The 25,014-nt window shown below is 39.6% G+C and overlaps 2 protein-coding genes and 1 non-coding gene across 10 annotated transcripts in view; 1 reads left to right on the plus strand and 2 right to left on the minus strand.

Moving 5' to 3' along the window:
* RNF175 (ring finger protein 175) overlaps nt 1-25,014 on the plus strand; it is a 65,918-nt gene that overhangs the window by 14,426 nt on the left and 26,478 nt on the right. For all 8 annotated transcript variants that reach the window (XM_070474727.1, XM_070474730.1, XM_070474732.1 and 5 more), the window contains one exon: nt 19,005-19,159. In XM_070474727.1, the coding sequence (XP_070330828.1) occupies nt 19,005-19,159 (155 nt within the window). The remainder of the gene's footprint in view (nt 1-19,004; nt 19,160-25,014) is intronic.
* On the minus strand, nt 15,260-15,332 carry TRNAY-GUA (transfer RNA tyrosine (anticodon GUA)). Its single transcript has one exon. It is a non-coding gene; the product is annotated as a tRNA-Tyr (tRNA).
* TLR2 (toll like receptor 2) overlaps nt 20,277-25,014 on the minus strand; it is a 64,321-nt gene continuing 59,583 nt past the window's right edge. Inside the window, exon 2 of the transcript XR_011490570.1 lies at nt 20,277-20,862. The gene's annotated coding sequence lies outside the window, so the exon portion shown is untranslated. The remainder of the gene's footprint in view (nt 20,863-25,014) is intronic.

Below are 25,014 nucleotides of genomic sequence, written 5' to 3' on the forward strand. Positions count from 1 at the left end.
CCTGCAATGCGGGAGACCTGGGCTCGATCCCTGGGTTGGGAAGATTCCCTGGAGGGGGGCATGGCAACCCACTCCAGTGTTCTTGCCTGGAGAATCCCATGGACAGAGGAGCCTGGCGGAATGCAGTCCACAGGGTCGTGAAGAGTCAGACATCGCTGAGCGACTAAGCACAGCACAGCACTTTTAACTTGTTTCTCTTGGCATTTAAGATTATGTAGGACCCACCAGAGCTAGAGCTTTTAACATGTTCATAAGGTTCAGGAAGCTCCCGGCTCTTTTTACAAGGAAAGTTTTACAAGTATAGTGAAATTTTTGATGAAACTTCGCGAACTGATGCTATAACCTTCACCAATACATTAATAATATATCATTACATATAACATATTAACTATCATTACTATAATATAGTGTAATATAATATACTATAACAGTTACTCCATAAGAATTATTATATTACTATAAAATATATATGAAATACCATATATAAATTTATATGTAACTATTACATATTACTACAGTTGTGATTAAGTGCTTTTGGTACATTATCTAACTTACCCTGGGAGGTAATAATTTTTTACTCCCTTTGTGAAATATAGTTCAGAGAAATTAAATAACTTGGTCAAGGTCACATAACTAATTAGTTGCAGAGAGGAAACCAAAATCCAACCTCATTTGTTATTTTCTCTTATATCAAGGATATTGATATTCCTTCAGTATCTCTGAATCACGCTTTCCTTATCTGCAAAATGTAAGCACCGCAAATAAGAGGGGCTTCCCAGGTGGCGATAGTGGCAAAGAACACTTATGCCAATGCAGGAGACATAAGAGACTCAAATTGGATCCCTGGGTCAAGAAGATCCCCTGGAGAAGGGCACAGCAACCCACTCCAGCATTATTGTTCCGAAAATCCCATGGACAGAGAAGCCTGGCAGGTTGCCAAGAGTCAGACACAACTGAAGCGACTTGGCACATAGGCATGCAGATGAGAGCCCACCTTCCTGACCTGGGACTCAGAGCGTTTCCCTGTGAGAATTTCTAGACACACACTGAATGTTCAGTCCCAACAGTTGGCTCTGAATGCATTCAAGGGATACGACTTGTAAACAACATTTGTGTAAATTTAACCATACACTGTAAAAGCAGTTTACTAATAAAAGAATGCTCTTCTGAATGCTTTTGTAAAGCTAAAGTGAATACCACCCCCCCACACACACCATTAATCTACATTCTCCATTAGGAGACTTGAATGTATTGTTTTTTCAAATATCACATCTGTCTATCCTGCCTTGCCACACCCTCCTGCTCTGCCATCTGCTTTGTCTGGGAGTGTTCCCTGGGCTGGTTCTATGAGATGTGTTATGGGAATGAGGGGCAGGCTGTGAAGAGAAGAGCCTGGCTTAGAAGTTAGACAACTCTAGCTGCTCAGCTTAGCACAGTGAGCCTGTTTTCTGATCTTTAAAAAGATGGCATTTTTAAAAATAGGAAGGCCTTCTGGTTTCAGCTCTGATACGTAAAAAACTTGAAAGTTATCACTCGCTACAAGGGGAAAAGCTGAACAAGCTGAGTATCAGTGACTTTTCCTGGACCTATCAGAGAACTGAGGTCATGGGAAAAATTGTTGTTATCTAGTCGCTCAGTCGTATCCCACTCTGCGACCCCATGAACTGCATCATGCCAGGCTTCCCTGTCCACTATCTCTCGGAACTTGCTCAAACTCATGTCCATTGAATCGGTGATGCAATCCAACTACCTCTTCTTCTGTCGTCCCCTTCTCCTCCTGCCTTCAATCTTTCCCAGCATCAGGGTCTTTTCCAATGAGTCAGTTCTTCACATCAGGTGGCCAAAGTATTGGAGCTTCAACTTCAGCATCAGTCCTTCCAATGAATATTCAGGGTTGATTTCCTTTAGGATGGACTGGTTTGATCTCCTTGCAGTTCAGGGGACTCTCAAGAGCCTTCTCCAGCCCCACAGTTCAAACACATCAATTCTTCAGTGCTCAGCCTTATGTCCAACTCACATCTATACATGACTACTGAAAAAATCATAGCTTTGACTATGATTATACACACATTTTTTGGCAAAGTAATATCTCTTCTTTTTAATATGCTGTCTAGGTTTGTCATAACTTTTCTTCCAAGGAGCAAGCATCTTTTAATTTCATGGATGCAGTCACCATCTGCAGTGATTTTGGAGCCCCCCAAAATAAAATCTGTCCCTGTTTCCATTGTTTCCCAGGAAAAGTCATCACCCCTAAATCTGGAAAAACAGATGCATGTAGGGAATCATAACCAAGATCTGCTTATTGAGAACAGAAGCTGCCAGAGCCATAGGCTGGAGGAAATGCTCAATGGATAACTTAGAAGAAATCCTGGGAGCAGAGTTTTGGCCAGTGTGAGAGCGAGACCTCCAGGGGCCACAGTCTTAGGGACCCCTCGTATTTTTGTAGATTTTACCTCCTGGATCCCTAACAGGTCTTCTCATGGTTAAAAGCCAAGGAAAATTTTTGTGCTTCCAACAGGCTTGCAGAGGAAAGTTAATCATTCTGAATATGTGTTCGCCACCACAAAGAACTACACGGCAAAGGAAAAGAATTTATCAGACCTTAGCTGATGGAGAGAAAGGGAAATGACCCAACCCCAGGCCCTTCTAGCCTTCCTGTCTCACCTAATGGGAAAACAAAACACCTGTGAAGGTCATATTCCAGGGATAGAGCTCCCTGAAAGATAAACATAGAATAATAAAATACTTCCACTGCCTCCTATTGGACCACCTCATGGTGTCCAGTATAACAGTGCATTATGGCTAAAAGGGCTGCAAGCTACCCAAATTACAATGAGTTTTTAGGGAAACCAAAGACAAAAAGAGACACAAACAAGTGTACTAATGGAAATCGAAGACTCTGACACAGAGCAAATATCAAACATAGTCCAACTCCTAGCCAAATTAACACAAAAGCTCACACTAAAGGTTCTTAATACCCAAATAAGAGCCTCAATAAGAACTTCTCAATGAAAAATTACAAGTCATGCTGAGAGGAGAAGAGTTCAAGACTGGTTCAAAAGCTAGTTCTTTGAGGAGATCAATAAATTTAATAAACCTCTAGCCAGTTAACCAAGAAAAGTAAGAGAGAGAATATATATTACTAATATCAGAACAGAAGAAAGGATCATTATTACTGATCTCATGGACATAAAAAGAAAATAAATTAATATTATGAACAACTCTATGCCCACATATAGACTAATTCCTTGAAAGACTCAAACTATACCAGAACTCACACAAGGAGAAATAAATCATCTGAACAATATCTGTTTTTAAAAAGTGAATCAGCAATTAATAACCTTCCAAAACAAAAAGCACCAAGTCCAGATGGTTTCACTGATGCATTCTTCCAACTGTGTAAGGAAGAAATGATACCAGTTCTCTACAGTCTCTCCAGACATAAGCAGCAGAGGGAATACGCCAGAATTCATTCATTGAGGCCAGCACTTCAACCTGACACTTCAACCAGATAAAGATGCTATGAGAAAGAGAAACTCTAGACCAGCATCTCTCATGAACATAAATATAAAAGTCCTAAACAAAATATCAGCAAATTGAATTAAACCATGCGTGAACAGAATTATACACCATTACCAAGTGGAATTTGTCCCAGGTAGGTAAGGTTGGTTCAGCAATTAAAAATCGATTTATGTAAGCAACCACATCAAGAGGGTAAGGAAGAAAATTTACATGATTATATCCAATAGATGTAGAAGAAGCGTCTGACAAGGTCCAACACTCATTCATATAAAAACTCTTAGCAAACTAGGAATAGAGGGGAACTTTCTCAACTTGATAAGAATATCTACAAAAACCTGTCCTAACATTATACTTAATGGTAAGAAACTGGATAATTTCCTCTTAAGATATGGAAGAAGGTGAGAATGTCTCCTCTCACCATCCCAGTTCGACATTGTACTAGAAGTCCTAGCTTTAGTGCAATAAGATAAAAAAAAGAGGAAATAAAAGGTATATAGATTGGAAAGGAAGAAATAAAACCATCTCTGTTTGTGGATGACATGATTGTCTATATGGAAAACTCCCCAAAAAATCAACAGAAATTTCCTGGAACTAATAAGTGATTATAGCAAGGTTGCAGGATTCAAGGTCAGTATACAAAAGTCAATTACTTTCTTATATGCTAGCAATGAATAATTGGAATTTGAAATTAAAACACAACATCATTTGCAATAGCACCCAAAGAAGGAAATACTTATGTATAAATCCAGCAAAATATTCACGAGCTATATGCAAAAACTGAGAAGGTCTCAAGTAAATGCAAATATAATCAGTGTTCCTGAATTGGAAAGTTCAATACTTTCAAGATGTTGATTCATTCCAACTTGATCTATAGGTTCTATAATCCCATTCAAAATCCCAGCAAACTGTTTTGTGAACATTGACAAACTGATTCTACACTTTATGTGGAAAGGCAAATGACCTAAAATAGACAGCACAACAGCGAAGAACAGTGTTGGAGGACTGACAATACCCTACTTCAAGGCTTACTGTAAAACTGTAGTGATGAATACAGTGTGGTTTCGGTGAAAGGAAGAACACATAGATCAATGGAAAAGAGTAGAGAGCCCATAAATAGACCCCCATAGATATAGTCAACTGATCCACGATAAAGGAGTGAAGGCAATTCACTGGAGCAAGGATATTTTTACTTGGTACAAGGATATTTTTACTTTAAATGGTACTGAAAAAAATTGATCATTCATATGCAAAAAATAATAATAATCTAGACATAGAACTTACATATTTCACAAAAATAAACCCAAAGTGGATCATGGACCTAAATGTGAAACTGTAAAACTTTCAGAAGATAAAATGGAGAAATTGATGAGTTTTTAGGTATAACACCAAAAGCAAGATCCAGGGAAAAAAATACTGATAAGCTGGATTTTATTTAAAGTGAAAAGTGTTCTGTGAAAGATACTGTTAAGAGAATGAGAAGACAAGCTACAAGCTGGGAGAAGGTAATTATGAAACACATGCTTAATAAAGGGCTGCTATCCAAAATATACTTAGAGCTCAATCATAAGAAAGCAACTCAGTTAAATGGCAAAATATCTTAAAAAGACAGCTCATCAGGGAAAGATATACAGATGGCAAATAAGCATGTGAAAAGAAGCTCATCATCATTTGTCCTTAGGGAATTGCAAGTTAAAACAATAACTTGCAATTAGTTACCAATATAAGGGTATTATAATGGCTGAAATCCAACAATACCAAATGCTGACAAGGATGTGAAGCAGCAGGAACTCTTGCTGAGTGGGAATGCAAAATGGTAGAACCATTGTGGAAAGCGGTTGGACAGTCTTCCACGAAGCTAAATGCAGTATTATTCAGTCATCGAACTACTAGGTATTTACCCGATTGAACTGAAAACCTACCCTCACACAAAAAGCTGCATGAAAAGATTTATAGCACCTTTATTCATAATCACCCCAAACTGGAAACAATCAAGATGTCCTTTAAAACAGGGATCCTTGGCTCCCATGGTCTAATGTCTGATGATCTGAGGTGGAACTGATGAAATAATAAAGAAATAACTTGCACAATAAATGTAATGCTCTTGCATCATCCTGAGATCATCACCACCCCATCCCACCTTCTATCCATGGAAAAATTCTCTTACACAAAACCAGTCCCTGGTACCAAAAATCCTGGGCACTGCTGCTTTAAAATATGACTAAATGAGCAAACTGTGGCACCTCCATACAATGGAATGTTGGTCAGCAGAAAAAAGATTTAAGTCTTCAAGTCCCAAAGAGACACTGAGGAACAAGCCAATATGAAAAGGCTACATACTGATTCCAGTTACAAGACATCCAAATGCAAAAGCACAGAAAATAAACTGCTCAGGGAAGGAAAAGGATAAGACTAAGCAAGTGAAATGGGAACTTTAAGGCCACAGAAGTGATCTGTGTTTACTGTAATTTTGGATTCAGGACATGATGCATTTGTCAAATCCCATTGAACTGTGCAGCACAAAGAGCAGAGCTTAAAGATGTAAATGTAAAACAGTCATTTTGGAGGTTGGGGAATCCCAGGAAGAAATGCAGATGGTGAAGAGAAAGTGCATCACAAGTTTATGAAACAACCTCCTTGAAGGAAATTAGGGGGAAATGTGCTGCTCTGGGTACCTTTGGAAACTTTTGCTTGTTTGTTCAGTCACTAAGTCATGTCTGATTGTTTGTGACCCCCATGGACTGTAGCATGCCAGGCTTCCCTGTCCTTCTCTGTCTCCCGGAATTAGCTCAAACTCATGTCCATCAAGTCGGTGATGCCATCCAACCCTCTCATCCTCTGTCACCCCCTTCTCCTGCATCAGAGTCTTTTCCAATGAGTCAGCTCTTCCCATCAGGTGGCCAAAGTATTAGAGCTTCAGCTTCAGCATCAGTCCTTCCAATGAATATTCAGGGTTGATTTCCTTTAGGATTGACAGGTTTGATCTCCTTGCTGTCCAAGGGACTCTCAAGAGCCTTCTCCAGCACCAGATTTCAAAAGCAACAGTTCTTCGGTGCTCAGCCTTCTTTATGGTCCAGCTCTCACATCCATACATAACTACTGAAAAAACCACAGCTTTGACTATACCGAACTTTGTCGGTAAACTAATGTCTCTGCTTTTTAATACCCTGTCTAGTTTTGTCATAGCTTTCCTTCTAAGGAAGAGGCATCTTAATTTCATTCCTGCAATCACTGTCCACAGTGATTTTGGAGCCACCAAAGATAAAATCTGCCACTGTTTCTACTTTTTACCCATGTATTAGCCATGAAGTAATGGGACTGGATGCCATGATCTTAGTTTTTTGAATGTTAAGTTTTAAGCCAGCTTTTCCCCTGTCCTCCTACACTCTCATCAAGAGGCTTTTTAGTTCCTCTTCACTTTCTGCCATTAAAGTGTTATCATCTGCATATCAGAGTTTGATGATATTTCTCCTGGCAATCTTGATTCCAGCTTGTGATGCATCTAGCCCAGCATTTCACATGATGTTCTCTGCATATAAGTTAAATGAGCAGGGTGACAGTATACAGCCTTGATGTACTTATTTCCCAATTTTGAACCAGTCCATTGATCCATTTCCAGTTCTAACTGTTGCTTCTTGACCTTCATACAGGTTTCTCAGGAGGCAAGTAAGGTGGTCTGGTATTCCCATCTCTTGAAGAATTTTCCATAGTTTGTAGTGATCCACACAATCAAAGGCTTTAGCATAGTCAATGAAGCAGAAGTAGATATTTTTCTGGAATTCCCTTGTCTTTTCTGTGATCCATCAGATGCTGGCAATTTGATCTCTGGTTTACCTGCCTTTTCTAAATTCAGCTTACAAGATACCATCTTGTACACATCTGGAAGTTCTCAGTTCATGTACTGTTGAAGCCTAGCTTGGAGAATTTTGAGCATTAGTTTGCTAGCATGTGAAATGAGTGCGACTGTGCAGTAGTTTGAATATTCTTTGGTATTGCCTTTCTTTGAGATTGGAATGATAACTGACCTTTTCCAGTCCTGTGGCCACTGCTGAGTTTTCCAAATTTGCTGGCATATTGAGTGCAGCACTTTTACAGCATCATCTTTTAGGATTTGAAATAGCTCAGCTGGAATTCCATCACCCCCACTAGCTTTGTTCTTAGTAATGCTTCCTAAGGGCCGCTTTACTTCACACTCCTTGGACAACCACTTTGCCTTCTTGCATTTCTTTTTCTTGGGAATGGTTTTGGTCACTACCTCCTGTACAGTGTTACAAACCTCCATCCATAGTTCTTCAGGCATTCTGTCTACCAGATTTAATGCCTTGAATCGATTTATTACTTGTTACTTCCAATGTGTAATTATAAATGATTTGATTTCAGTCATACCTGAAAGGTCTAATGTTTTTCCCTACTTTCTTCAATTTATGCTTGAATTTTGCAATAAGGAGCCGATGATCTGAGTCACAGTCAGCTCCAGGTCTTGTTTTTGCTGACTGTGGAGCTTCTCCATCTTTGGCTGCAAAGAATATAATCAATCTGATTTCAGTATTGACCATCTGGTGATGTCCAGGTATAGAGTTGTCTCTTGTGTTGTTGGAAGTGGACATTTGCTATGACCAGTGTGTTCTCTTGGCAAAATTCTGTTAACCTTTGTCCTGCTTCATTTTGTACTCCAAGGCCAAACTTGCCTGTTACTCCAGGTATCTCTTGACTTCTTACTTTTGTATTCCAATAACCTGTGATGAAAGGGCATCTTTTTTTTTTTTTTTTTTTTTTGGTGTTAGTTCTAGAAGGTCTTGTAGGTCTTCATAGAATCGTTCTACTTCAGCTTCTTTGGCATCAGTGGTCGGGGCATAGACTTGGACCACTGTGATGTTGGATGGTTTGTCTTGGAAACCAACCGAGATCACCCTGCCTCTGGAAACTGGAGGTGTCCATGAGATGAAGGCAGGAGGAGCTGCACATGATCCCTTGTTGACAAGGTTGTTTCCCGTGGGCTATGGGTTAAAAATTCTGATGGTCCCATTTACGTGTACTGGGATGGACAACTCTGTAAATCGGTGAAAAATGGCAGGAGTGGGAGTTTAGAGATTGTTTTTAAAAGGGGAGGAAGTTAGGGAAAAAGCAGGAAGTTCACACATAATATGTGTGAACAGCTTTGTGCCCAGAAGGTATTATTATTTTACATAAATTTATGCCCTGATGGTATTATTTATTATTCATAAAGTATTATTACTTTCACATTATTTCCTGCATAATTTGAACCATGTTCTTCAGCAGCAAGAGACAAATCCAAAAGCTCAGAACTTTTTCAGATGCAGTTTTTAACAAATTTGTCTGTCTTCTGAAGTGCTCATTTAATTTCTCTAGACAGGCTCAGTTGTGTTGTCTGTAGGAGCTGTGTACATCAGAGCTACTTATCATAAATACCTAAAGCAAAGGAAGTAGGTTATTAAGAAAATAAAGTTGATTAGCCATCTGTATGTCTTCTTTGGAGAAATGTCTGTTTAGGTCTTCTGCCCACTTTTTGATTGTATTGTTTGTTTTTCTGGTATTGAGTTGTATGAGCTGCTTGTAGATTTTAGAGATTAATTCTTCATCAGTTGTTTGTTTGCTATTCTTTTCTCCCATTCTGGGGGTTGTATTTTCACCTTGCTTATAGTTTCCTTCATTGTGCAAAAGCTTTTAAGTTTAATTAGGTCCCATTTGTTTATTATTTTTTTTTATTTCCATTACTCTAGGAGGTAGGTCACAGAGGATCTTGCTGTGATTTATGTCAGAGAGTGTCCTGTTGATGTTTTCCTCTAAGAGTTTTATAGGTTCTGGTCCGAGATTTAAGTCTTTAATCCATTTGAGTTTATTTTTGTGTATGGTGTTAGAAGTGTTCTAATTTTATTCTTTTACACATAGTTGACCATCATCAAGAAGTCTACAAACAATAAATGCTGGAGTGAATGTGGAGAAAAGGGAACCCTCTTACACTTTTAGTGGGAATGCAAACTGATACAGCCACTATGGAGAACAGTGTGGAGATTCCTTTAAAAATTAGGAATAAAACTACCATATGACCCAGCAATCCCACTACTGGGCATATACCCTGAGGAATCCAGAATTGAAAAAGACACATGTACCCCAGTATTCATTGCAACACTATTTACAACAGCCAGGACGTGGAAGCTACCTTGACAGATTGAATGGATAAGGAAGCTGTACATACACACAATGAAACTTTACTCAGCCATAAAAGGGAACACGTTTAGGTCAGTTCCAATGAAGTGGATGAACCTTGAGCCTATTACACAGAGTGAATAGGCCGTGTCTATTCACAGAAGGAGAAGGACAAATACCGTATATTAATGCATATATACAGAATCTAGAAAGATGGTACCAATGATCCTATGTGCAAGGCAGCCAAAGGAGACACAGATGTAAAGAACATTCTTTTGGACTCTGTGGGCGAGGGAGAGAGTGGGCTGGTTTGAGAGAATAGCATTGAAACATATGCATTCCCATGTATAAAACAGTAAGCAGTGTGAGTTTGGTGTGTGACTCCGGGCACCCAGAGCTGGTGCTGTGTGATGACCTGGAGTGACGGGGTGGGGAGGGAAGTGGGGGTGTTCAGGATGGCGGGACACAGGTATGCCTACAGCCAATTCATACTGACATGTGGCAGAAACCATTGCAATATTGTAAAGTAGTTGTCCTCCAACTAAAACAAATAAATTTTTTAAAAAAGAAAATATACCATTAACTGCTCCTAGGTGATGCCAAAACATGTGAGTAGAAAGTAGAAAAGTTTTGATATTTTGTTTGAGATACTGCTTAATATCTGAAAGTTTTAGATGCATTTTTAGCACAGTATTGACTGAGCATCTGGATGTTTGAATTTTTCTATTTCCATCTGCTAGTGTTGATATGGTGGAAACATAGGCAAAGCCTCAAAGTTAAATTACTTCCAAATGCTTTTAACAGCATTTAATTAAAAGTAAAGTTTAAAATGGCAACCCACTCCAGTACTCTTGCATGGAAACTCCCATGGACTGAGGAGCCTAGTAGGCTACAGTCCATGGGGTCGCTAAGAGTCGGACACAACTGAGCGACTTCACTTTCGCTTTTCACTTTCATGCATTGGAGAAGGAAACGGCAGCCCACTCCAGTGTTCTTGCCTGGAGAATCCCAGGGACGGGAAAGCCTAGCAGGCTGCCGTCTATGGGGTCGCAAAGAGCGGACACAACTGAAGCGACTTAGCAGCAGCAGCATTATGATTTAAAATTTTGCACATAGCAAAATATTCATAAATTTTTATATCAAATTGCACATCTACTTGGTAAACATTGGTTTTAACTTCTTGGCAGTGAGAATCAGTCTTGGGTCATGCAAAATAAGAACTGAAAGTTTGAAACACCAGTCATAGTACCACAGAGCCTCAGTTTGTTGTTCCTGTGACTTCATCTCTCCATCATGATATTTTACCAAAATTGGAATATTTTCTGGTACTTTAAATATGGAATAAATGTATTAGTAACCCAGATAACTTTGCTTAATGACCAAAATAGTATACTCATAATTTCAGACTAGATTTTATGCCTAAAGAGAACAAGTTTTAAAGCATTTTGTATATGTTCTTTGGAGAAGGAAAAAAGGTCTCATTTTTTATTGGGTGATGACCTAAAATTCAAACATATTAAGTAGTCATCTGCTAGATGGTTGAGGAATTGGTGTTTGCAAGATACCTCTCTTAACAGAAAACAACCTGACTCCTATTGGATCTATCCCTTTAGCTCTAACCTTTGTGTTCTGTTGCTTAGTCCTGCTGACTCTTCAACTTTGTCTCTTCAAATAATGAAAGAATGTTGTTGCTGATAACCTGAAATATACATAGTAGCACTTTCTCAAGGCTATGCCTGCAAGGCTTGACTGAAAAAATAACACATTTCCATTCATACAAAGATAAAAACTGCAAAACAAAGAGTAACATTTGTCTTGTTGGAGGTTTACAGGAATGTCCTGACCTACACCGGTCAACGGCAAGAACAAAGGATTATCACATTTCTTCCTGGGTCTGGCCAGCACCATGAAATTTGCAATAAGCAGCCACACCCTTCTCCTTTGTGTGTAAAAGAAGCCTGAATTATAACTCAGATAAAATGATTCTTTGGAACACTAATCTACCATCTTCTCTGGCTTTCCAAATAAAGTTACTATTCCTTGCTCCAACATCCCATCTCTCAGTTTATTGGCCTGCTGTTGGATAGTAGTACATGCTTGTATTGGTAACACTTCTGAGGAGTTCTTCTTGAGAGGTAGTTCTTCCCATTTCTGACAACATAACCATGAATATATATTCTTTTTAATAATGTCATTACTGCAGATAGTATTTAGGGTATAAACAAATTGATAGTTTATAAACCTTCATTTCAAGTAATGTGCATTAGGACAATTTGATTTTGTTCTTCAAGATGATATTGTCATTCTTCATTTAACCTAAATGATTTCCTTTTAACTTTATTTTAAAAGAAGTTTTGTCTTTCCATTCATGCAACTGATAGAGTTCCACATTGCATTCATGCAGCCCAAGGAATAGTAACATAGCCTGAATCTAATGTTCATTGAAGGTGACTGGGATGGAGTTTTAAGGAAAGAAAAAATGTATACTTTTATATACTCTATTTCTTCCCCTGGTGACAATACACAGTGTAACCATAAATTACAGTCCATTCAGTTCATTGCATGAAAAAGAAGGTGTGAGAGTGTTCATTCAGTTGGGAAATCAAATTGACTTCATAACACCATAGTGAAATAGTGGGAAATGCTAAATATTTGATGTTTTGAAAATATATTTAAATTTATGTATTCATTTTCAGAAGTATTCATCTTTCTCTACACTGTTAATAAAAGCAATTTATTTCAATATAAAAAAATAAAGTTTCATTCAGCAACACCCTCGCCACCTTCTTTTATGTATCCTATTTTTCATATCTGTAAGAAATGGGGGTGGGGCACCAAAAAAGAATTTTTCTACTGCTCTTCAAATCAGTAGAAAGCCTGATGACTAAATACACAGAATTTTGTCTTCAAACATACCATTAACTTGCCTCAATACACAGGCAAATACTTTGCCACAGACTGAAAATTTGCTCTATTTAAATCAAATGTACTGCCTATTAATAATAGCTGTGAAACACTAGAACATATTATTGTACCAATAAAGTATTATCTGTTTGAATCTTTTTAAAATGAGACAAGACGCTAATATATCCATAGTTGCATTTGCATGTGTGCTAAGTCACTTCAGTCATGTCTGACTCTTTGAGACCCCGTGGACTGTGGCCCGCCAGGCTCCTCTGTCCATAGGATTCTTCAGGCAAGAACACTGAAGTGGGTTTCTGTGCCCTCCTCCAGGGATCTTCCTGACCCAGGGATTGAATCTGTGTCTCTTATATCTCCTGCATTGGCAGCCATGTTCTTTACCATTAGCGCTATATATATATGTATGTATGTATGCGTCTGCAGAATTGCCTTTAAGAGTTTAAACAGCAAAATCAAGTCAATTGACTTGAAGGTAGAAATATGGACCTAGTGAATTTCTGAGAGCCCTTCATATGCCAGGATTCCATACTTTTACTTGTTTGAACTGGTAGCAGCAGTATTTCCCGGCATCAGGTATTCTCATGATAATTTTCACCTTCCCTTTGAGCATACCTCTGCCCTGCATCCAGCCCCACCCATATAAACACATACAGACACATGTAGAAATGGTTGCAGATAGTTTGGGATTTGCAGTGCAAAGAGCATCACATAACTTTCCTTTTTTTCTCTCCTTTCATATTGTGTGACTCATTCAACATTCTGTACAACTAGACAAATGAGAAGATTCCTTTGTTTTGACACAATTAGCAGCTCTTTTCATTTTCATTATGTGCATGGCTACAATAACAAACATGGTACCTTTCAGCAGCATCTTAGTCAGGAAGTTCCTCCTGCCATGATGTGTGGGCGGGGAAGGCAGGGTGATGTGATCCAGATGCATGGGATCTGGATCCTGCCCTTCGCCAGGAATGCAGATGTGTTTTATCCACACATGCCCAGATGCTGACCCCTCTGGCATTATTAATGTGTCCCAGCTGCCAGGCTTCCTCCTCCGCATGTACGCGCCTCAGTTTCACATATTTCATGTGCTTACTTACGAGGCACAACATTCCTACATTTCACATGTGGCAGTTACTATTAAAAATGAGCAGTTCTAACTCTTCTGGAAATTGATAAAGAATCTTTTAAATTGCTTTGAAATGTGGCCATCATTTCGAAATGACTTCTCATGCAGTTATTGAATTCATAATGCAAACTTCTGACCTTTCCCCTTGCATGTTGAGAAAACATGACTCTGAGTATTCCACTTTAAAGATAGTCAAGAAATTAATATTTGCATACATAATACATCATAATGATTTTTTACTTTCCTTTTATTTCCCATCTCCAAGGCCTATTTTTTAAAAGTAGCATGTCTATAAATTGAACATTGTTATTTATTGTTCATTAAACCCAGGCATCAAGTAAGAGAAATTTGGCATCTTCAAGAAATGGGTCAGACTTATAGCTCTACAGGGAAAGAATTAGCTTTATGAAAATGTAATCCAGTCATTGCTTCAAACTATAGTTAGAACATAGCACCACTGATTAGAGGAAATAGATTAGTTTTATAAATTTTTACTTATAATCTAAAGTATAAAATATAGAAGCATGAGAGTTTCTCTAAATTAAAATGAACTGAATCTTATTCATTTTTTTAAAAATTCAGCATTTTACAGGGTAAATGTAAAAGTGAATCATAACTTAAAGCAAAAAAATGAAAAATGCCAAGTGACAGATGATCAGATTTGGAAAGATGGGGTTCATGTCCGTTTCCTTCTTTAATGCCAGAGTAATGAACTTCAAAAAGCCAGAGGTTATAATTTATCATAGATAACAATCTTGGTGATCAGTTATAAGAAATGAATGACCTAAATACTGAGGAGACTTTTTTGAGGGACCGCACACTGTCATTATCAATAGTAGAGTCAGAGACTTCCCTGGCAATCCAGTGGCTAAGAGTTCCCTTTCCAGTTCAGGGAGTGTGGTTTCAATCCTTGGTTGGAAGCTAAGATCCCACAGACCTCACTCAAAAAACCAAAATATAAAACAGAAGCAATACTGTAACAAACACAAGAAAGACTTTTAAAATGGTCCACATAAAAATCTTAAAAGTTGTTGATGCTAAGTGCTAAATGAAACATCTTAGGTCCTGGTTACCTAGCATGTGGTTTCTGGCCCACATGAAAACTATTCTGCTTCCTTCAGTAAAACTTGTTTTACCTGTTTGGATACACATATACATGTTTATCTCAGTTTCACAAATAAAGGTGCAAACTCATTCATTAGCTTTGGCCATACCTACAAAATAAGATGGAAAATGAAAGCAATGATCTGATTAATTCAGGCAGAAGTAATGAATATTTACTCTTCCCTGAAAGTACTGCCTGATAAACAAAAAAAAAGTATGTTGTAAGATATCTTTTCCTGAACTCTCCAAACAGTTACTTCAGATTTTCTCCATGTATAAAAAAAGCAATGTAAAGTGAAGTCGCTCAGTCATGTCCAACTCTTTGCGACCCCATGGACTGTAGCCTACCAGGCTCCTCCATCCATAGGATTTTCCAGTCAAGGGTACTAGAGTGGGTTGCCACTTCCTTCTCCAGGGGATCTTCCCAACCCAGGGATCGAACCCGGGTCTTCTGCATTACAGGCAGACGCTTTACCATCTGAGCCACCGGGAAAGCCCTTCACCATGTATATTTTTGTTCAAATGCATATGCTATGTTGTGCTATGCTTACTCACTCAGTCGTGTCTGACCCTGCAACCCCATGGATTGTAACCCACTAAGCTCCCGCTGTCCATGGGGATTCTCCATGCAGGAATACTGGAGCGGGTTGCCATGCCTTCTTCTCAAATTCATATACATAATAACAATTGTAGTGTTCTCTGAAAGACAATTTCAGTTCAGTTCAGTCACTCAGTCGTGTCTGACTCTTTACGACTCAGGACGGCAGCACACCAGGCTTCCCTGTCCATCACCAACTCTCAGCTTGCTCAGAGTTTGTGATGCCATCCAACCATCTCATCCTCTTGTCCCCTTCTCCTCCTACCTTCAATCTTTCCCAGCATCAGGGTCTTTTCTAAGGAATCAGTTCTTCACATCAGCTGGCCAAAGTATTGGAGTTTCAACTTCAGCATCAATCCTTCCAATGAATATTCAGGACTGATTTCCTTTAGGATTGACTGGTTGGATCTCCTTACAGTCCAAGGGACTCTCAAGAATTTTCTCCAACACCATAGTTCAAAAGCATCAGTTCTTCAGTGCTAACCAGTCCAGTCTCTGTGTATAAGTTGAACAAGCAGGGTGACAATATACATTCCTGTCCTACTCCTTTCTCAATTTGGAACCAGTCTGTTCTAACTATTGTTCCATGTCTGGTTCTAACTATTGCTTCTTGACCTGCATACACATTTCTCAGGAGGCAGGTAAGGTAGTCTGGTATTCCCATCTCTTGAAGAATTTTCCAGTTTGTTGTGATCCACACAGTCAAAGGCTTTGGCATAGTCAATAAAGCAGAAGATGTTTTTCTGAAATTCTCCTTCTTTTTCTATTGCTAACTAATGTTGGCAATTCGATCTCTGGTTCCTCTGCCTTTTCTAAATCCAGCTTGAACATCTGGAAGTTCTTGGTTCATGTTACTGTTGAAACCTAGCTTGGAGAATTTTGAGCATTAGTTTGCTAGCATGTGAAATGAGTGTGATTGTGTAGTAGTTTGAACATTCTTTGGTATTGCCTTTCTTTGAGATTGGAATGAAAACTGACCTTTTCCAGTCCTGTGGCCACTGCTGAGTTTTCCAAATTTGCTGGCATATTGAGTGCAGCACTTTAACAGCATCATCTTTTAGGATTTGAAATAGTTCAGCTGGAATTCCATCATCTCCACTAGCTTTGTTTGTAGTGATGCTTCCTAAGGCCCACTTGACTTTGCACTCCAGGATGTCTGGCTCTAGGTGAGTGATCACACCATCATGGTTATCTGGGCCATGAAGATCTTCTGTTTATTCTTGCCACCTCTTCTTAATTAATATCTTCTGCTTCTATTAGGTCCATACCATTTCTGTCCTTTTTTGTGCCCATCTTTGCATGAGATATTCCCTTGGTATCTCTAATTTTCTTGAAGAGATCTCCAGTCTTTCCCATCCTATTGTCTTCCTCTATTTCTTTGCATTGATTACTTAGGAAAGATTTCTTATCTCTCCTTGCTATTCTTTGGAACTCTGCATTCAGATGGGTATATCTTTCCTTTTCTCCTTTGCCTTTCGCTTCCCTTCTTTTCTCAGCTATTGGTAAGGCCTCCTCAGCCAGAGACTGAGCAGATCAGTCTCTGGGGGGTCTCTGGGTCCTGGTGTGCACAAGGTTTTGTTTGAGCCCTCTGGGCATCTCTGGCCGGTATGGGGTTTTGATTCTAAACGTGATTTTGCCACTCCTACCATCTTGCTGGGGTTTCTCCTTTACCCTTGGATGTGGTGTATCTTTTCTCGGTGGGATCCAAAGAAAGGATCTAAAATTTTCCTGTCAATGGTTGTTCAGCAGCGAGTTGCAATTTTCGAGTTCTCACAGGAGAAGATGAGCTCACATCCTTCTACTCTGCCGTCTTGTGTGTAATTTGAAAGAAAATTTAGAGCGACTCTTAGAAGACTTCAGATCCAGCCCATTCAAGAAGAATTAAAAAGAATAAAAAGCCTGGAAAATGTCTTCTTATTTGACATGGAAAGAAGAAAGGCTGCAGTTCATTTACATCTTGAAGTTCTATCAAATAATTCTGATTATTGACCTTGAGACTATTGTAACGAAATTCTTATTTAAGGACCCAAAAGTATACCCAGAAACTTTTTTCTCAGCAGCCTATTTTTAATCACAAAGATGAAGAAACTAACAACATAAGTCTTGTTTATACTCAGATGACAGACATGTGACATGCATGCTCTGATGAGTCTTTCCACATCACTGGCAGGCGTGATCAATTGATCAGACAGAAGCCAGGCTCAGAATCTCCCTGAACAGAGTATTACCAATTTAACTCCACACGTGAGACAACCATCTTTGCCATCCACCTCATATATTAATGCTGAGCAAATGTAGGGAGTTAGTCGCATGTTCTAAAACATAAAAGACCAAGGGTTATTGCTACTGTTCCAGTGAAAAAAGTGAAAGTGAAAGTTGCTCAGTCGTGTCTGACTCTTTTGCGACGCCATGGGCTTCGTCCATGGAATTCTCCAGGCCAGAATACTGCAGTGGGTAGCCTTTCCCTTCCCCGACCAATCTGCTTTTTACCAGGAGGTGAGTAGCTGGCATTAGGCCTGGTCTGTAGAGTAAAGTATCACTGTGGTAGCTGTATGCAGTCACTGACCCACAGCCCATCAGTTCAGTCTGTCCTGCTTCCTGCCGTGCAGAACTGAGGCCAGCCAACTTGAGGGACCTTCTGAAGGCTGCTGGGACTCAGGTCAGCGGTACAGGCCCCAAGGGGTGACACAGAAGGAGGAAAGAGTTTGATTCCCACCTGGGACCGCCTGGAAAGGGCACCAGTAATGAAGAGAAAAGGCAAGAAGCAAACGGTGGTTTATAGGCCCAGTCAGCAGGGGCAAGGTCACCGCACAGTCAGGATGCGAGGGTTAGCCCCACGGAGCGCTCTGGGACAGACGGGACGTTCCCTGACACCACCTCCTCCCTTGCCATCGCTGTGCGTGTGTATCTGTGCCGTGAGAGCAACTATAGCCCCTGCTCCCTGCAGCCCAGCATGTTTCCAGAGCCTTTACAGCTGTAATATCATTTGTTTCCCACCCTGGTGGCTCAGAAAGCAGAGAATCTTCCTGCAATGCGGGAGCCCCAGGTTCGATCCCTGGATCAGGAAGATCCCCTGGAGAAGGGAATGGCAGCCCACTCTGGTAATTTTGCTTGGGAAATACCATGGACAGAGGAGCCTGCTGGACTACAGTCCACGGAGTCACAAAGAGTCAGACACGACGAAGCGACTAACACTCTCACTCAGAGTCAGCGCAGGAAAGCAGGCATTGTGGTCCCCAACTTTACAGCCAAAGTGCAATCTTTTGTCCAACATCGTAGAGCTGTCGCAGCCTAAAGTTCCTTTCCTCTGAAATATCTGCAAGAGGCGATGGAAGATGGATGTTTTGGGTTATTTCCCATCTGAATGTTCAAATAACTGTGCCCTTCAGGGCTTTGCATGTACAGAACAGCTTGCAGTGGGGTGGTGACCGGGCGCCATGTCCCAGGCAGGGTGGTGAAGGTGGCTCCCCCAACACCTAACCCAGAATAGCTTCCGAATCGTCAATAGTAGACATGCTGCCTGATCCTCAGTCACTGAAGGAGACTTTCTGTTCATCTTTCTGACAGCTGGTGACCCTGTTGCAGATGTGGGTTGTCCCTTTGTATTTCACGATAAAACTTTACTGGTGGCGATTTCTGTCTATGTGGGGAATGTTCTCAGTTATTACCAGCTACATCCTCTTCAGAGCCACCCGAAAACCCCTCTCAGGGAGAACACCACGGTATGTATTCCGTTCATTCCTTCCCCAGCACACCCTTCAGTTCAACCATGAGAAAGTATATTTCATTTCCTTTTTCCTGATGGGGAGTAGGGTGTTACACCTCTTTGACCCTTCGTTGCAAAACTGTTTGGAGACTTGCTCTACCGCTGTGCGTTCACATTCATATTTAATGGAGATTCAGACATGCCTGTAAATCTTATTGTTTTAGACAATAGCTAGTGAAGGCCAGGAGGAAGAGAAGTGAAACCATTGTTTAAATTTTCTAGAGCACTATTTGCATGTTGATTTTTAGCTCAGCATTTTATAGGGTTCTATGCTAAGTCAGGTCACAGACATTTTATCATAAAATAAGAGTTAGAAGTTTGCACTTCTAACAACTATGTACGTATTTCACGTCTGATAAATCATAAGCAACGGACAAGCTATTACTCACATAACAAATGAGGATTTAATATTCCAACGCTCACTTTAGTTACCACTGCCAACCTCTTGAAATGTATATAGTTCCATCGGATCATTCACTAATCTTTCCAAAGTGTTTATAATCTCATAATCTCATAATGTGTCCACAAGTTTGTTCTTGCTGCCTGTGTTCTATAGACAAGATCTGAATCCAATTCAGATAAAACTGATGAGATAAAGAGAAAATGTGTAGTGTTCAGTGGTAATAAGACAATGTCAGATTTTGATCTGTGTTGGAGAATAAATCAGAAGTATCCATGAAACATTGTTATGATTATTAAGCCATTCGCATGCTCATTTGTAATTCTATAGAGAAGTGGGGGAGGCAGATATCAACTTTTACTTCTGCTTTGGAGAAAGGAAAATATATTCAGTGAGAGAAACCAGATAAATAAATGTAATGATGAAAGCTGACATTCAAGTAAATGAATTCCAGGTTTATGAGTATTTTAGTTTAACCGCACTTCGGAAACAGCTTTAGGGTGATATTAAGAAACCTTCTAAGCTGGCCAGTTTAGGGTTTTACACAGCCTTTGTAGGGCCTGGCTTACCCAGCAGTAAATGGACATACAGTACCCTTTCTCCTTCTTATAAAATGCTATACATTTTATAAATTGTTTAAGGCTTGTGAAAGAGATCTACATTTTGGATGAATTTAAATGTACTAGTTTTTATCTCCTGAATGCAATTCACATTCTGTTTCAATGAGAGCACTTCATTTTTCTACTGTTTAATGAATTGCCTGAGCTACACACAGAGTTATTTCTCTGCTGGTGAAGAGGAACTCCAATGCCTAAAATACCCAAATGCTGCCTCCTGGTGCTTCATTGCTCCTATATCTCAGATGGCCAGAGCCCCATGCCCTCCGCTGCTCCTCCTCCAGCTTCTTCCTGCCCCTCAGCTCCTCGCCTTGGCACAGTGTGAGAACCAAGATGCTCCACTAACATTCTCGGAGACAACGGGGGTATCATATGTGGGCTCTGTTCCTTCCAGAAAAGCAACCTGGACAGAGAGTTCCGGGTCTGAGAAAGGGCCCTACGGGTCTTTGTGGGTGCTTCCTTACTCCTCACATTATAGGTGAGACTCACTGTGTTCCATCTGGGAGTGGCAGGCTTCATGGCAAGTGAGGAAAGCTGGTCAGAGCAGTTCGCGTGGTGCAGAGGGCAGACCCGAGAGGCATTTCTTGTACCAGTGCAGTTTAAAAACTGGGTATTCCTCTCCCAGAGTACGCCAAGGCCCCTCTGTGGGAGAGAGAACAGAGGAAGGGAAGTGGGTTTCCTCTCTACTACAGTCAGGTTTCTGTCAAGCAATATTCAGGCTCAAAAACAGGCCACAGGCCAGCCACAAAGAGCTGGGACCGATCACATCAATTCCAGCCCAAAGCCAAGCTTCCCTTTGTGGAGGCCGCTCTGACACGAACACAGTTTCTAATCTGGCAAATCTGTTTCCAGTGTAATTTGAATAGCAAGGGAGTTCTGGGTTCTACAAAGTCATACTGCCAACAAACAGGAAGACTTGAATGGGGGCAGGGAAGGGTAAGCTCGGAAAACATAACACTTCTATTACAATGATATGACATATTGAACGTTTAACATGTCAGTTCGTTTAAATGTTACTACATTTTTTCCCATAATCTTTAGGATGGCTTTAGGAGCTGGTGTTACCTGTCCCCCTCCTCCACTTCATAAACGAAGAAATTGTAGGAAGAAAAGCTAGGCAGGGGGCCATGGTCCCGCAGGCAGTAAACCAGGGAGCCCAGAATCAAGCCACAGACTATTGGAGTGCAAAGCCCCTGCCCCAAGAGCATGTCGCGGCCTAATTATGGTAACCAGCTGCTTTGCATAGAGAAACCCTGAAGTTCAGTTAGTAAGCAGACACACCTCTAATGCTGGCACAACCTTGAGCAGAGACCCTCAAGGCAGAGAGCATGTGGGGAGTTGAAGGAAGCCCACGCTGGTGCTAACGGTGCTGTGCAGGTGGAGGGAAGGTCCTCTTAGAGCAGCCACTTTTCCCAGCATCGCCATTTTTGGCAGCATTAACTTCTGCCTTCATCTCTTGCGCTGACCAGTGTTCCGCAGTGCTCAGCACTACGTCATAAGGACCAGTGGCCCAAGGAGTCACTGCGGCAGGAAGACCCCCGAAGTCCTCTCTGCCCTCTTATAGACGACACAACCTCACCGTCATTTGAGACACCTTCTACAGCCCCTGGGAGTTTCCTGCTCCAGGCGACTCCCCATTGCTGATCCCCTGATGGGACAGGATTACACCTATAGAAAATGCTGTCTCGATAATGGTGGTATGTCAATTGCCTGAAGCAGAGAAAGCATTTCACCATAGAAATAATGTAAATGACAAGTCATTTCTCAGACAAGGTCACAAATCCTCGTTTAAATCATAATGTTTCCTAAGATCCCTTTTAACTGGGACTCAGTGAAGCACGGCGTCTTTTAAAATAACCCTGGCTCCAGGCACACCCTGGGAAATCCCCAGCCCATGCCCACTCCAGTCCAAGCCAGCTTGCCAAGTTGCCTGGAAAACATGTCCACAAAGCAATCTGGTGCACAAAGCCACGCCTGTAAGACTGCGGGGAGTTGTTATACCTGATTCATAGAAACAAGCACAAAGTGTCAAATAAGACGAGACAAAGGAATTTTTTTCAAAAGAACAGAACAAGATAAAACTCCAGGAAAAAAAAAATAATGAAACAAAGGTAAGCAATTTATCTGATAAAGAGCTCAGTGATGGTCATAAAGATGCTCACAAATCTCAGGAGAAAAATGGATTAACACAGTGAGAACGTCAACAAATACTTAGAAAATATAAAAGAACCAATCAGAGCTGAAGGATATAATATCTGAAACAAAAAATACACTAGAGGGAATCAACAGCAGATTAGATGATACAGAAGAATGGATCAGGGCCTGGAAGACAGTAGAAGTCACTGAATCACAACAACAACAAAAAGAACTTTTAAAAATGAGGATACATTAAGCGGCCTCTGGGACAAGCTCAAGTATACTAACATTCACATTTTGGGAGTCTGAGAAGGAGAAGCGAGAAAGAAATGCCAGAAAACTTCTTTGAAGAAAAATTCCCTAAGCCGGGGAAAGGAAACACATACAGGTCCAGGAAGGACAGAGAATCCAAAGCATGGTGAACCCAAAGCATGTGATCCACATCAACACAAACCAGAGTTAAAATGGCAAAAGTTAGAGATGATGACAAAATTTGGAAGACAACAAGAAAAAATGAATGACATGCCAGGGAACCCCCCTAAAGCTATAAACTGATTTTTCAGCAGAAACTTTACAAGCCAAAAGAGAGTGTCAGGATATATTTAAAGTGCTAAAAGAATTTTTTTTTTAAGGTGCAAACAAGAATACTCTTCCCAACAAAGGTAATTTCTCCTTCAGAATCAAAGGAGAAATAAAGAGGTTTCCAGATAAGCTAAAACTAAGAGTCATCACCACTAAACCAGCCTCACAAGAAATGTTGAAGGGTTTTCTGTAAGTGGAAAACAACTAGCCATAACTAGAAATAAGAAAATATATGAAAGGAAAAAAACTCACTGGTAAAGGTAAATCCACTGGTGAAGGCAGTGGGTCAACCACCAATATGAAGATTAAAGGACAAAATCTGTAAAATAAATTATAACTACAATAAGTAGTTAAGGGCTACACAAAGCAAAAAGATATAAAATATGATGTCAAACCCATAAAACATGGGCTGGAGAGGAGTAGGAACGTAATACTTTTAGAATGCATTCAAATAAGTGACCATCAGTTCAAAACAAATCCCTGTGTGTATATATATATATAATATGTGTGTGTGTCCATATATATGAAACTCATGAACCACAAACCAAAAACCCACAATAGATATACCAAAAAAATAAAGTGAAAAGAACTCTAAGCAAACACTGAAGAAAGTCACTAAACTATAAGGGAAGAGAATAAAAGAAGGAGAAAGGAACTATAAAAACAACCAAAAAACAATGAACAAAATGGCAGTAAGTATATATATGAGAACTTTAAGTGTAAATAGACTAAATACTCAATCAGAGGACATAGGGTGACCGAATGGATTAAAAACTCAAACCCATCTATATGCTAGCTTCAAGAGACACATCAGATCCAAAAACACACGGAGACTGAAAGTGATAAGATGGAAAATATATTCCTTCTAAGTGGAAACTGAAAGAAAGCTAGGAGAGCAATATTTACATCAGAAATGGTAGACTTTAAAACAAAGACTAAAACAAAAGACAAAGACTACAAAATGATAAAGGGGTCAGTCCAAGAAAAGAATATAACATTTGGCAATGTTTATGCACCTAAGATAGGAGCACCTAAATACATATGGCACATATTAACAGACATAAAGGGAGAGATTGACAGCAATACTGTATTAGCAGGGGACTTTAATATTTCATTTATATCAATAGATAGATCACCCAGATAGAAAATCAATCAGGAAATATGGGCCTTAAATGATTAGATCAGATAAACTTAATAGATGTATATACAACAGTGCATCCAAAAACTGCAGAATACACATTCTTTTCAAGTGCACATGGAACATTCTCCAGGATAGATAACATGCTAGACCATATGTCAAACAAGTGTCAATAAATTAAGAATATCAACATTATGTCAAATATCTTTTCTAATCATAATAGTATAAAAGTAGAAATCAACTACAGGAAGAAATCTGGAAAAAATACAAACATATAGATACTAAACAATGTGCTACTAAAAACCAATGGATTAACAAAGCAATAAAAAAAAAAAGGAAATAAAAAAACACCTCAGGACAAATGAAAATGGAAACACAAAGGTCCAAAACTTACAGGATGCAGCAAATCAGTTTTAAGAGGAAAGTTTATAGCAATACAGGTGTACCTCAAGAAACAAGAAAAATCTCAAATAAACAACTTAAATTTAAATCTAAAGGAACCAGAAAAAAGAAGAACAGACAAAGCCAAAAGTTAGTCGAAGAATGGAAATAATAAAAAGCAAAGTGAAAATGAATGCAATAGAGACTTTTAAAGATATAAGAGATCAACAAAACCAAAAGCTGTTTCTTTGAAAAGAGACAAAATTGATGAATCTTTAGCCAGTCTCATCAAGAAAAAAGAGAGGGCCCAAATAAAATCAGAAATGAAACAGGAGAAATTACAACCATAAACATACAGTCATAAGAGACTACTACAAACAATTACATGCCAACAAATTAGACAACCTAGAAGAAATGGATAAATAGCTAGAAACATATAGTCTTCCAAGACTGAATCAACATAAAATAGAGAATCTGAATAGACCAGTTACTAGTAATGAAATTGAATCAGTAATCAAAAAACTTCCAACAAACAAAAATCCAGGACAAGATGGCTT

The sequence above is a fragment of the Odocoileus virginianus genome, chromosome 12 (assembly GCF_023699985.2).
Source record: "Odocoileus virginianus isolate 20LAN1187 ecotype Illinois chromosome 12, Ovbor_1.2, whole genome shotgun sequence".
Lineage (NCBI taxonomy): Eukaryota > Metazoa > Chordata > Mammalia > Artiodactyla > Cervidae > Odocoileus > Odocoileus virginianus.